General features: G+C 40.2%; 1 protein-coding gene across 3 annotated transcripts in view; it reads right to left on the reverse strand.

Moving 5' to 3' along the window:
• MAP4K5 (mitogen-activated protein kinase kinase kinase kinase 5) overlaps positions 1-12,657 on the reverse strand; it is a 103,459-nt gene that overhangs the window by 38,294 nt on the left and 52,508 nt on the right. For all 3 annotated transcript variants that reach the window (XM_081935069.1, XM_081935068.1, XM_081935070.1), the window contains exons 4-8: positions 6,292-6,382; positions 5,715-5,779; positions 3,875-3,930; positions 1,626-1,673; positions 1,359-1,401 (exon numbers count right to left, since the gene is read on the reverse strand). In XM_081935069.1, the coding sequence (XP_081791195.1) occupies positions 1,359-1,401; positions 1,626-1,673; positions 3,875-3,930; positions 5,715-5,779; positions 6,292-6,382 (303 nt within the window). The remainder of the gene's footprint in view (positions 1-1,358; positions 1,402-1,625; positions 1,674-3,874; positions 3,931-5,714; positions 5,780-6,291; positions 6,383-12,657) is intronic.

The following is a 12,657-nucleotide window of genomic DNA, read 5'->3' on the forward strand; positions in this document are numbered from 1 at the left end:
AATGCTATCATGTCTCCCCTAGTCCTTCTTTCTCTTCAAACAAATGAAATCTTTAATAAGATTGTGTGACTGCCATTTTAAGGCTAGAGAAGGGTTGTTTGAAGATGGCATAGGCTAGTGATGGTGAACCTTTTTTGGCTCGCGTGCCATAAGTGGGGGAGCGCAGGGGGTCGTGTGCAGGCGTGCCGCACCCATAATGCAATGCGCGACCCCCCAGTGCGCATGCGCGCACTACAGGCACGACCCCCCCATTTTTGCATGCTTTTTTCGCCCTCCCCAGGCTTCAGAGGCTTTATAGGAGCATGGGGAGGGCGAAAACAGCCTCCTCCGCCCCCTCAGGAAGCCCTCCGGAGGCTTCATGGACCTTCAGGAGGCTTCCCTGAAGCCTCCGAAGCAGTCAAAATGACCCTCCGAGAAAACCGGAAGTCACTTCCCGTTGGCTCAGAGGGTCGTTTTAAGCGCTCTGAAGGCTTTCGGGGACCTTCAGGCGGCTTCCCTGAAGGCTTCGGAGTGCTCAAAACGACCCTCCGTGCAAACAGGAAGTCTGTTCCCGAACTTCCGGTTTGCCCATAGGGCCGTTTTTTTGCGCTCTGGAGGCTTCAGGGAAGCTCATGAAGCCCCCGGAGGGCCTCCGGGGAGGGGGGGCTGTGGAGGCTCTTTTCACCCTCCCCAGGCTCCTATACAGCCTCCAGAGCCTGGGGAAGGCAAAAAATGGCTTTAAAAAAGGGTGAAATCAGCTGGCCAGTGCGCACATGCGCGCTGTCCAGCTGACAGGGCAGCACCTCGCGTGCCCTGACAAATGGCTCCGCATGGCACCTGTGGCACGCGTGCCATAGGTTCACCATCACTGGCATAGGCATTAGCCAAATTGGTGTCCTCCAAATACTTGAACTATCTCTTATAAGTCAATGGTCTGATGTGGCCAATGGCCAGGAGTTTTAAGAGACATAGTAAAAAATATAGAGTTACAATTCAAGTCTATATGTAATATATGATAAAAGATTATGAAGCCATTATGAAATTATATTATGCATTATTATGTATATATTATATATGCTTATATATGATATATTTCATGAACTATGAATAATAATTATGATGTTATGGAAAGCTATATGGGAGCCACTTTGGTGGAGTGTTTAAGGCATCAGTTCCAAGAGTTCTACTCCCACCTTAGCCACAAAACCAGCAAAGTGACTTTAAGCCAGTCTCTTTCTTCCAGTTCTAGGAAGGAGGCAATGGGAAACCACTTCTGAAAAACCTTGTCAAGAAAACTATAGGAACTTGTACAGGCAGTCTCTAAGAATCAAACATGATTGAATGGAAGGAAAAAAAGAAAGAAAAGCTAAGTCACCCACCTAGCTTGATGTCTCCGTGGTCAGTCAATAGAATATTTGCACCCTAAAATATAAAAAGTTTTCAAAAGTGTAGGTTATTTACTATCTTGAAGAAACCATTTTGGAGTAAATATAGAGAAATACTGGCTATCTAGGTGTTGATAAAATACAACTCCTAACAATCTACAGGACCAATGATAAAGGATATTGGGCACATTCTCCAACATTTGAATCATAGATCTCTCACTACTGGGCCACAAGCTAAAGATCTTTCTTAGAGTCACATACCTTAATGTCCCGATGCATTTTGCCTTTCATGTGCAAATAAGCAAGTCCCTGAAAAATATTAGAAAAAGAAACAGTATAAGGATATAATTTCTTTAAGTTTAAAAAAAATGTCTAAACTATCTGTACAATAAGGCAGGATGATGATTTAAATATGTGTACTGCCAAATCTCCTGGCAAATTAGAACAAAATCTAAAGTATGAATTCTAAGTATCTAACAATTTTAGGGATAAATTGTAATTTCATGCCTTAAGATAATGGTGGTCTTATATTTGCTATAATCCCCAGGAATATAGTCATTGTCCCTATTGGTTGGATGTGCTGAAACTCTTTTTCAACATATGTAAAAGGCAGCAGGTTTACAGAATTACAGAGTTGGAACGGACTTTGGAGGTCATCTAGTCCAATCCCCTGCTCAAGTAAAAGACCCTACACCCGTGATGGCGAACCTATGGCATGCGGAGCCATGTTGCTTGGCACTTGTGCCGTCGCCCGTTCCTCTTCCGGGTTTCTGGCACGCTTACGCTCATGGCAATCAGCTGGCTTTCATGCATGCGGCAGTGCCGGAAACTGGAAGACCTAGTCTTTTGTTTTCTGGCACAAGCATGTGCGCCGGCCAGCTGATCGTTGTGCATGCATGCATGCCAGAAACCAGAAGGCTAGCTGGCTGGCCTGCATGCGCATGCCAGAAACCAGAAGTTCGTTTTCCAGTGCATGCATGCCCCCTGGGCAGCTCCTCTTCCGGGTTGCGGCTCAGACAAGCATGCGTGGTGCCAAAAAGATTCACCATCACTGTCCTATACCATTCCAGACAAATGGCTATCCACTCTTTTTAAAAGCTTCCAGTGATGGAGCACCCACAACATCTGAAGACAAATCATTCCACATATTAATTGGTTTGATAAAGGGAAAAGACAAATTAAATAACTATAAAGGTTAGTGGAAAAGGCTATTCAAGAATCTCAAGGAAAGGGGTTACTCCTAATTTGGTATTAATAAAATATGCAAAGCTTTTGATAACAAAGAAAGGAATCTGATGTTGAGAACAATGGCACTGGCCCCAAAATGAAAATAATTGAAACTCATTTGCTTAGCAAATGGCTGTAGAAAAATGTGGCATAGTATGATTATTTGGAAATTAGCCATTACACATTCTTGGGTAGGAAGAAATTGTTCAATCCAAGTGTTTATGACTAAGTGGTTGCTATCCATTAGTTACTAGCATAGGAAATGTCTACATGGTAGCATAAAAGCTCCAGCTGTACGTTTGTTGCAGATAACTTGTTACAATAAGTTCTGAATATTGTTACACTAAGTGCCAAAACTTCATGTTAAATATAGTCCTAATACAATTGATGTACAGGTAGTCCTTTGTCTAACCATTACAATTGGGACCGGAATCTCAGTTGTTGAGTGAAGCAATTACTAAGCAAGACATCATGTGACTGTTTCATTTAACGACCACAATCTCAGCACTCCCAGTTGTGGTTTTTAAGCAATCTTGCAGACTGTTAAATGGACAGAGTCACAGGTAAGAACTATAAGGTGCTCATGGGGGAGGGAGGACCATGAGAGGCCTGGCACAGGCCATGTGTGTTTCTCCACCCGGGAGCTGAAAATTCTCCCTGCCAAAATCCAAGCAGGATTTTCAGCCCCCGGGGAAGGAAAATGCTTCTGCCCGGCCTGCACTGAGCTTCCCAGGGGCTTCCCTTACCCCAAGGCACCTCCTAGTTCTTAATGCACCTGTTCTGACTCTTATCTATGTAACAATCTTATTGAACAGTTTAATGGCAAAATAGAATAAGTTACCATAAATACTTTTTTTCCCAATGTCTCTAAATGTCTTTTAAACCATAAAATTTTCTCATTCTTTTCAGGTGAACATCTTTTGAACTGGAATTTCTAGAAACTGAAACTACACCAATACTGTTTAGCTAACTAGGCAGAAACACAGAAATATTAAGCTTTATCCTCGTTGTTATGACCTTATCCCTGTGGTTGTTCCCTCATTTCACTGTTTCATGTGGACATTAAGAAGCAGTGGTTACGGGATTTAAGGTGTCACTTTAAAAGCTACTATTTGCTTTGAGATGTGTAAGAGATACTTCAAAAGACATATGCAAAATACCTGTTTTGCTTTCAATAAACACGGAGCAATCCGCTGACGGAGTATGAACTGTACTCCCCCACCCCAGTGTAAATCACAGCTCAGGCCAAGGAAGTGACTTGGTGACCTGAGACAATTCATTACCTGCAACGTCTCTCTGCAAACATACGCAATCTGTAACTCTGACAGAGGGCCCGTTACTGAAAGGAAAAGCAAATTTACAAATGCTGAAATATGCAGCAGCGAATTCCTGATTAAATTAAATCTAACTAAACAAGCCAAAGAACAACCCCACATTACTTGTAATGGACGTGGTGCACAAAGAAATAAAAAAATACAAAAGATTAGGCCACAAATTCATCCAAGCATGGCACTCAAATTTTCAGAGTGGCTTGCCCCATGAATATGGATGCATATTCAGCTGTGATAACATCCCCTTTGCTTATTTGTGGTATCAAACACATTTAAATGGCCTGCTTTCATGATGAAGAACTGCTTTCTCTGACCCGATCTATACCCTGAGATCTTCCCACAGGCATGTTCATGTGCCAAGAAGACAACTGCTTTGGGTAGACTATCAGTGGTGGGTTGCTGGCGGTACGCCCCAGTACATACCGGAGCAAGCCCGGAGCACCGGATACTGTGCTACCCACCCACCCGCCCGCCTGCGCCCCTTACCTGTGTTTTAAAGCTTCTGCGCTGCCGTGCATGTGCATGGCACGTACAGCGCCTGCGCGACACTCCGCAGAGCAGCTGGAGCATCGCGGAGGCCATGAGGCCGCTGCCAGCCCCGTTCCGACTGTACCAGTTGGAATGGAATTAGAAACCCACCACTGGGCTATATATAACTATCACTTAGGGTGACATGTAAGTATCAGCTGGAAGAATTTTCAAACAATTGAGAGGCTTGCTGTTAAGACTGATGCAAATTGTGATTAATGTTAATGTTTTTAATACACTTATTTAACATTAAGTGTATTGAAAAACATTAATGCATTATCTATGATTCAGTTCCGGTTAACACAAATGTCAATTTGGCCATGAGAAAGTGTGGTTAACTGAAAATAAAAACAGATTCCTCCATCCTCTGCCTTGTGATATTACCAGAGGATATAATGTAATTATTACAAGACTTTAACTCTAAAACATCTGGAAGTAAAAATTTAGAGAAAACTGAATTATGGTTTTGTTTAGAACAAAATTTCTGTGCCTTGTTTTCTTTGTCATAGCACAGATTGGCAGCCTGTGCCATATGGCTCAAGAGCACCAAGTATTCTATAGTACCAGCCTGTTGTAATCTAGTTTATGTTAATTCCAGTCATCTGATTAAAAAAAATCCAAATTACATCCCATCAAAGCTTGCTTTTCCAATTGGATAACTATTTGTCACTTCTGCAAGGATTTCACCTAAATGCTTGTTTGCTTTTTTTTGACCAATTCTTGAATCAATCTTTGAGGATGCCTACATCATTACTGCTCTGGAACTTGACTGCTGCTTGTCTTATTCTCTGGCCACAGATTTCTCAGTCTTAACTGTCTGAACACCAATCTATTGCAGGCCTGGGATCATATTATTAATTTGTTCAAAAGAGAACCAAATAAAAGCAATTTCTCTCAATTCAGAAAGGTTCTTGCCTGTTTGTCTAGACCAGTGTTTACTGAACCTTGGCAAATTTAATGACATGGGGACTTCAACTTCTATTCTATGCTGGCTGGGGAATTCTGGGAGTTGAAGTTCCCGTGTCTTAATCTTGTCAAGATTGAGAAGCACTGGTCTAGCAAAGCTCTTGCTCACCTCAGGAGCTTCATAATAGGCAACCACTTTCATGATCAATAGGAAATAACGTGTGTGTGTGTGTGTGTGTGTATACACACACACACACACATAGTATCTCAGTAAAATTGTCATGAATACAAAATGGAGATAAATAGGGAAGAAGAAGGACACAATAAAAGTAACACAATATATAAAATCCTCAGATACCATGGTAAATGTCTTGAAGGGACCCTCCTCCACAGTATTCCATACAAATCCATAGCTTCTCATGGCTAAAAAATAAAGCAGAAATGATCAGAATCAATATTCTAAAACAATCCAAACTGAACAACATGCAGCTACCATTCAATTTATTGTTTCGGACTGTGGGTCACAAGAATTTCAATTTACAAAACAACAGCAATTGAACAGCTTTTATATGTGGCGTGCTGTTATTTCTCACCTACCCCTAAAGCTAAGGGCTTTTCGATTATCCGATGCCCTAAAAATGTATGCGTGAAATGAGATCAACTCTAGTGAAGGATGAAAGTCAATGAAATGCCGCATTTCGGTGAACTGGAAAACAGATCACTTTTAACTTCAGTGGAAAAGTTCATTGTCATGTCATCATAGACAAAGAAATGCTTCCACACCTAGCAATAAAGCTTTAGTAAACTGCATTTTGCAATAGAGAGCTAACTCTCAAACCACAGCTTCCAGGGATGTTTGCAGATGAATTTGGTTACCTCCAGGAAGTTGGCATGGAAAATAATTCAGGCAGAGATAAAAAGCAAGGGGGTCTTACCTGAGATAGCTTCCGAAGTATGCTACTATGTTACAGTGTTTGCATTCTTTAACCATATAGATTTCTTGCTGTATTAATGAGAAATCATCTCCTGGAAAAAAAAAAGATTGTGCAGATTATTACGATGGGTTTTACGATTTGGAAAGGGATCTTAGTTCATTACTTCAATGTGGTGATTAACTGAACCTGCATCAATTGCATGTAACAATAGATTGGGGAGTAAAAGGAAAGATTTCAGCTGTCCAGTCATTTCTAACTGTAGGGGGCAGTGGCTCATCTCAGTTTCCTAGCCAAGGGAGCCAGCATTGTCCAAAGATATTTATGTGGCCATATGGTCAGCATGAGACTATATCCCAAGCCACATGGAACATTGTTACTTTCCCACCAAAGCAGCACCTATTTATCTACTCTCATTTGCATGCTTTTGAACTGCAGGGAGAGCAGGAGTTTTGGGGATACCGACACATTCTTTGCTTTTAGCTGTGGATATAATTTGTATTATATTTATTAATTTATAAAGGGATGCAGTGTCTCAGTGGCTAAGATGCTGAGGTTGTCGATCTGAATGGTCAGCAGTTTGAATCCCTAGTGCCACGTAACAGAATGAGCTCCTGTTACTTGTCCCAGCTTCTGCCAACCTAGCAGTTCGAAAACATGCAAGTAGAAAAATAGGGGCCACTTTGGTAGGAAGGTAACAGCATTCTGTGCGCCTTCGGCGTTTAGTCATGCCGGCCACATGACCACTGAGATGTCTTTGGACAGCACTGGTTCTTCAGTTTTGAAGCAGAGATGAGCACCCCCCTCTAGAGTCGGGAACAACTAGCACATATGTGCGAGGGGAACCTTTACCTTATAATTTGTAGTAGCAACTGGAAGATGCATTCTTTCTTTTCATTGACAACAATTGAAACCTTAAAACAGTTTATATCTAATTGTCTTAAAATTGGCAGGATTTGCTAGTGATATGTCTACTATGTTTGCAAATTCCATTCAATCCTGCCTCCTCCACCCCCACGCTACTCCCAAATCCCATTTCAGACAGTTGAGGAAACATTCAAGAGTTAGGAAAAGGAAACAGGGGCTTTGAATCTGAAGAGAAACTTCAATCAGTCTCAAGATAAACATTTCGAGAGGAATATTTTTTTTGACCACAACACTAATGCAAAGTCTTTTTGACTGTACAGTACTGTAAAACTGGTAAATGGCTTTAATATCAAATTAAATCTGAGAGGAAATAAAAGATATTGCTGACAAGTTCCAGGACAGGCCTAAAAGGTGAAGAAATTGCTCAATTTGTAAACACTACAATGGATGAAGTATCACAGTTTAATTAAGTTGATTAAAAACAGAAGAAAATTTTTACAGTACCACATCAAAACAAAAAAAAACAACAAATTTTAAAAAATTCCCACATCCAACCACCAATTTACTTTGTCTGAGTTTCTACTCTATAACGGACAGAAATATTTTGAATTGGGTGACCTATGAATGTGTGCAATCAATTACTCAATAAATCAGTATCAATCTACAATCTGTTACCTGGCATTTGTCACCATGATGCCACATTATAGTATTTATGCCAGAGTTACATCCATATTTTAACATGTACATTTAGTAATTAAATTGAATGATAGCTTATACAGTACAAAGGTTCCTTACCATGTTTCATTATCTCCATTATTTAAGCCTCATAAAAGAGGAAGGAAAAATTTTATTTGAAAAAAAAGCTATAGTAAATCCCTCCAAAGATGAAGAAGCAACATTTTAATAAATTTAATAGTCTCAACAATTTATTGGAACAATAACTGTGCCACAAATTCAATCATCTGACCTTAAGAAACTTTTAAAGAAATATTAAAAAACATATTTATTCATTAGAACAAATCATTAGAAGCTATCAAATCAAGCTACCCTGTTTCCCCGAAAATAAGACCTCCCCAGATAATAAGCCCAATCGGGCTTTGGAGCGCATGTGCTAAATTAAGTCCTCCCTGAAAATATTGCAACATAGCAGCAGCCATGAGGTGACCACGATTGCTGCCTCTTGCACGTCAAAAATAATAAGACCTCCACGAAAATAAGGCCAAGTACTTATTTCGGGGGTCGAAAGAACCCCGAAGAGGGAAAACTGAGAATTACTGAGTATAAATATCAAGTTTTATTGAATTACACTCATTATACACATTGTCATGATGGTCCTGAACTGCATAAACACTATGTTGTCACTCTAAAACCAATAGTTTCCCCATTTTTCTGCCCCTTTACTTCTTCATTGCAACATAATGAGATTACATAAAATGTACCCATGAATGACTAAGTTCCAGCCTAGCAGAAACAAAATGCAGTAAAAGACTAGATCAGTATCCTTGATTGTTTACAGAACACTATTGTTGTACGAATTAGCTTAGAATATTTACAGGTGCAAAAACCTTCCCAGCAATTCTATGAAGCCAGAGCATTTACAAGCTCCAGAAGGGATTTCTGCCCATCTGGCAGTACAGCTCAGCTAGATGAGCTTCAGTAGCACATTGAAGGTGTGTAGAGGAAAGTGTACTCTGGGACCATGTGTTGCCTGGGGAGGAGGAATACTGCTATCCTGTCCCAGCAAGATAAATAGATCAGCTGGTGGGAAACAACCTACACAACAACATACATGAGCAAGAATATTAGAAGAACTAGAATCTATAAGCAAACAGAGATTGAAGCAGAGGGGCACCCCAGAACAATGACACTTGTCCATGGTTATTGGGGGAAAGGTGAGGGGTTCAAAATGATCCCCGTGCAGGTATGTGAAAAGGAAACTGGCTCATGTAAAAAGAGGAGAAAGAAACAGCGCAAAACGTTAATATTGTAGAATTAATACGTGGAATATTTTATGTTAAAGATTGCAGAATCAATATTAATTTAATGAAGGATGTTGTAATTTTGATGAAGATATTTGTATCCAGACAACACACTGTTCAATTGAAGATGGAATGTTTATATTAAAAATAAAAAAAATATTACTGTAAAAAAGAAACAGCACAAAACAAGAATATGAAAAAGCAACCAAGCACACATGTAAGATCCTTAACCAAAAATTCCCAATGCACATTACCTAATCAATGTGAATTGTACTCCATTTTACATCAAAATATAATGCACTCAGTGCATCATTTTACTGCTTTTCCAATCTTCGTCATGACTGCTTTCTCTCTAGCCGAGAGCAAAAAGGGCCAGTAACCCTGCATGCCTCAGTGACTGGAAAAATGCACACAAGCCCCAAAGGACTGGAAACATCCTATGAAGCCTGTTGGTTGCAATTCCTATGCTCTTTTATGATAAAATATAGCCTGGATATGCAGAACCATCCCAATTTTCAAACTGGTTGCATCCAGTGAACTTCCTCAGGGAAAGATGAAACGAGACTAGGAGGACTGGTGGTGGGCAGAGATCTTTGATGATTTGCCCTGCTGTGAAAGAGATCACTTCTAGCTTCCTTTAGATTCCGTGATTCCTCTGGCGTTCCAAGAAGACTCAAGAAAAGGCTTCAGTCTCACCCAGTTTTGAATAAGGTTGAAGTACTGTCCCACAGGATAAGCTCTTGTGGCACAGCAGCAGAGTATATGCCTTGCACAAAGAAAGTCTTAGGTTCAAATCCAGGCATTTTCAACTGAAAGGAATGGCACCATAATAAACATATTAGTACATAATGAGTCACTAGTACAGTTGGGTTTGAAAGGGAATTAGAAAATTAACAGAGAATACAATTGTCATTGGCTGCTAATCATGATGCCTTGTATTTTTTTTAAAAGCAAAATTTAAGAGAGGGCTATTATTGTTCTGTTTGCTGGCCTCTTGTCTGACTAGCTACTGAAGAAGCAAGAGGCTGGACTAAACACGCCCTTGGTCTAACTTAGCGTTAGTTCCTCTCATATTCTTAGGATGAGGTAATGGGACAATACGACTTTTGCCTAAGTTTGTGGCAGGCTGCTTTTAAGGATACATCAAAAGATTATATAGTATAGCTATATATGCCAACCTCTTATTTTAAGGCTTTTCAAACCAAGATGAATTTGAACAGTTGCCATAGGCAATTTTTTTCCAAGATAATCTTTACAAAAAGAAGATGCTTGGTTGGAGAGAAGGGTTTGTCCAAATGAAATCTTGCAAAGAATGCTGAAATTTCACAACATTTTTGGATTCTCACTCAAGATCTGAGTATCCCCTTCATTTTGCTTATTGGTTGTTCTGCAATGTACTGGACTACACGCATCTCATTACCCATTTAGATTAGGCAAGGTCATTGTACAGAGTGGTGCACCAAACAATTTATGCAGTGTTGCAAGACACAGCTTCCCACCATTCCTGGTTGCCTTAATTCAAAAAAGAAGCAGATCCCTCTATCCAGCTGGCTGGCTGCCCCCATTAAGCTAGCAGTCATGGGAAGCTGTCCCGACTTCTGTTTTTCACCCATTATAAATGCCTTCTTTAGCCAAATAGTTGGACAAATCAAGAGCTCCAGACAGCAAGTTTTGAAAACAGCTTCTAAGTCTATGCTAAGTGAGAACAGCGAATTATATGATTGGCTATCAATGCGGCTATCACCCCACAAGTTCATCAGTGGTCATGATAGGGTCTTACAATACAATAATACAATACAATACAATACAATACAGTACAATACAATACAATACAATACAATACAATAGTAGAGTTGGAAGGGACCTTGAAGGTCTTCTAGTCCAACCCCCTGCCTAGGCAGGAAACCCTATACTGTTTCTTGCCCAGGACCACCAAAACAGCATCCGTGCACATTTGCCAGGAAGAAATAAATAACAAATTCCAATCAGCATACACATCACTTTTTTTTGAAGATAGATTTCAAAAGTCTAGAGCTCTCAAATGCAAAATAGACAGATGACCCTTGAAAATTGGATTGTTTGCTACTTCTGATTATTCCAATTTATCTACTCTTTTCCCCCTGTTAAACAAAGTAAAGTGTACAGTAATAAGCAAAGATCCTTAATTTTTCATATACGCTGATAGGATCTGAAACATCTACAATTAACCAGGGAAAAAATCTTGGGGTTAATGTAGACCAATGTTTTTTTCAAACTTGGCAACTTTAACATGTGTGGACTTGAACTTCCATGCTGGCTGGGGAATTCTAGGAGAGGGAAGCCCACATATCATAAATTTGCCAAATTTAAAAAACAACGATGTAGACTCAACGTACAGCAGCTGGGAGAAAAGCAAATTCTGTGCCAACATTACAAAAAGGGATTAAAAGTGAAACTGCCAACACAGCCACCCTTATACATATTTGTGGTACAGTATGTCTGCATGGAGAATACTGTATAAAGTTGTACTCTAACTGAAAAATGATATAACACCACAGAAGAGCAAACAGGAGAGAGAGCAATTAAAATAATCAGGGAGCTTAATCACTTTTCCTCATCAGAAAAAACTAGAATGTTCGAATATACGTATCACGGTAGCCTGCAAAAAAAAAAATTGGGGGTGGGTGGGTCAATTGTGGTCATAAGTCTAGGACTACCTGAATTTGGAAACAAGATAATGAGGAATAACATTGAGGGCTTCAAAATCATGCATTTCAAGAAGAAAGTCGACAGATAAGTACTTCTCTCTTTTTCAGCCCAAAGGTATGAGAAATGGGAGCTCTGCTATTTAAACTACGACTTCTTCTCTCACCTTTCAACAGTTTGCAATCTAATCTTGTAAGTGAAACTCTGTAAAATTCTGCATACCTTCACAATACCCTATAAATAACCTAGGGGGGAAACAATACCACCATGTCAGCTTTGCTATTATGCAGACTTTCTTTTTAAGTATGAGGTGCTGTGGGAGGGTAGGAGGCCCAGGTCTGACTGGAAGCCACAAACCCTGAAGTGGAAGTTGTAAATCCCACATCTGTGCAAGAGAACAAGCTGTTGCTGATGGTTAAGGCAGATAAGATGGCCCAACCACATGCAGAGGCTCTCACCGCATTTCCCTAGACTTGTATCTGAGGAACCTGCCTTTTAGCTCAGCCCCAGCCAACAAATAAACAGGCTGAGAATCCGCTCTGGAAACCCATAAATGGCAGACACAGATCTAAAGCCAAACACAAAGCCCAACTATCATATAGCAGGCTCCTCAAATGACGGACAGCTATTAAAATGGGTTGTAAGAGGGAAGACAGGACAATATGCCAATCTCCAGGGCTTACTTTGATTTCACTCTTATCATTGGGAAAAATTAAACCACATTCTTGCTGTGAAACCAGGCTTATTCTCTAAGAGATGCAGTTAAGATCTTGGGAATATCTAAACAAAAAAAATGGGAAGATGCAAAGCTGTTCTTTTTTATGGTGGGGAAACTGCT

This window comes from Natrix helvetica (genome assembly GCF_964273705.1).
Source record: "Natrix helvetica genome assembly, chromosome: 1".
Lineage (NCBI taxonomy): Eukaryota > Metazoa > Chordata > Lepidosauria > Squamata > Natricidae > Natrix > Natrix helvetica.